This window comes from Cyprinodon variegatus, unplaced genomic scaffold (assembly GCF_000732505.1).
Source record: "Cyprinodon variegatus isolate N-32 unplaced genomic scaffold, C_variegatus-1.0 Scaffold1039, whole genome shotgun sequence".
In the NCBI taxonomy this organism is placed as follows: domain Eukaryota; kingdom Metazoa; phylum Chordata; class Actinopteri; order Cyprinodontiformes; family Cyprinodontidae; genus Cyprinodon; species Cyprinodon variegatus.
In genome coordinates, this window is record NW_015151492.1 from 85663 (window position 1) to 86529 (window position 867).

General features: G+C 50.4%; 1 protein-coding gene across 1 annotated transcript in view; it reads right to left on the reverse strand.

Annotated features, from left to right (window-relative positions):
- The window catches only part of LOC107100977 (zinc finger protein 771-like), an 8444-nt gene that overhangs the window by 4458 nt on the left and 3119 nt on the right, over positions 1–867 (reverse strand). The window contains exon 2 of the mRNA XM_015399692.1: positions 9–650. Coding sequence (XP_015255178.1) covers positions 9–650 — 642 coding nt within the window. The remainder of the gene's footprint in view (positions 1–8; positions 651–867) is intronic.

Genomic DNA, 867 nt, shown 5'->3' on the forward strand with positions numbered 1-867 from the left:
GTTCCTGCTGGATTCATCGGTTTCTTCCTTCAGTCCATCCGCTGAGCTGCTGGTTGGAAGATCTCGTTCTTCTGGTTGCTGCTGATGAAGCTGTGAGAACAGAGGCTTCTCTTCCTCATCCTCACTCTTCATCAGGACCACATTCAGTGGGAACCTGGTGGGATGGGTCTCCTCCTTCATGGGGAGCAGCTCTCCCTCCAGAATGCTCCATGGTTGCTCCTCCTCATCCTCCTGCTTGATGTGGAGGAGCTCCAGGTCCTGATGGTCTGAACCAGGAAGCTTCTTCTCAGGATCTTCATTTGGAGTCTTTAGGTTCCTGCTGGATTCAGCTCCTCCACAGTCTTCATCAGTTTCTTCCTTCAGTCCATCCGCTGAGCTGCTGGTTGGAAGATCTTCGTCTTCTGTTTGGTGCTGATGAAGCTGTGAGAACGGAGACCTCTGCTCATCATCATCATCATCATCATCATCATCATCGTTGTCATCGTCGTCCCTGATGGGAGCTGCAGACTCTTTCTTCATGTTGGGCAGTCGGTCCAGTTCCTCCTTGAAGTGGGGGGGCTCCTCCGCCTCCTGCTGGTCCACATCCAGACCCTCCTCCTCAGGAGCTTCTTCTTTAACCACCAGGATCTGATGAACGTCTGCAGGAAACGCTGAAAGACATCAGTTACATTTTACACGTCAGTAAATTGTTCATTCCCAGTTTAGGTCTAGCTTAGATCCACTGGATCCAGTAGATCCAGTGGATCTAAGCTACTCCCAGCAGGGGGCGCCTGCAGCAGAGCTTAAAGCCGTTTTTCTGACAGGAACTGGATCACAGTCTGCATTTCATTACAGATCATCACTAAACATCAGTTAGGATCAACTAAC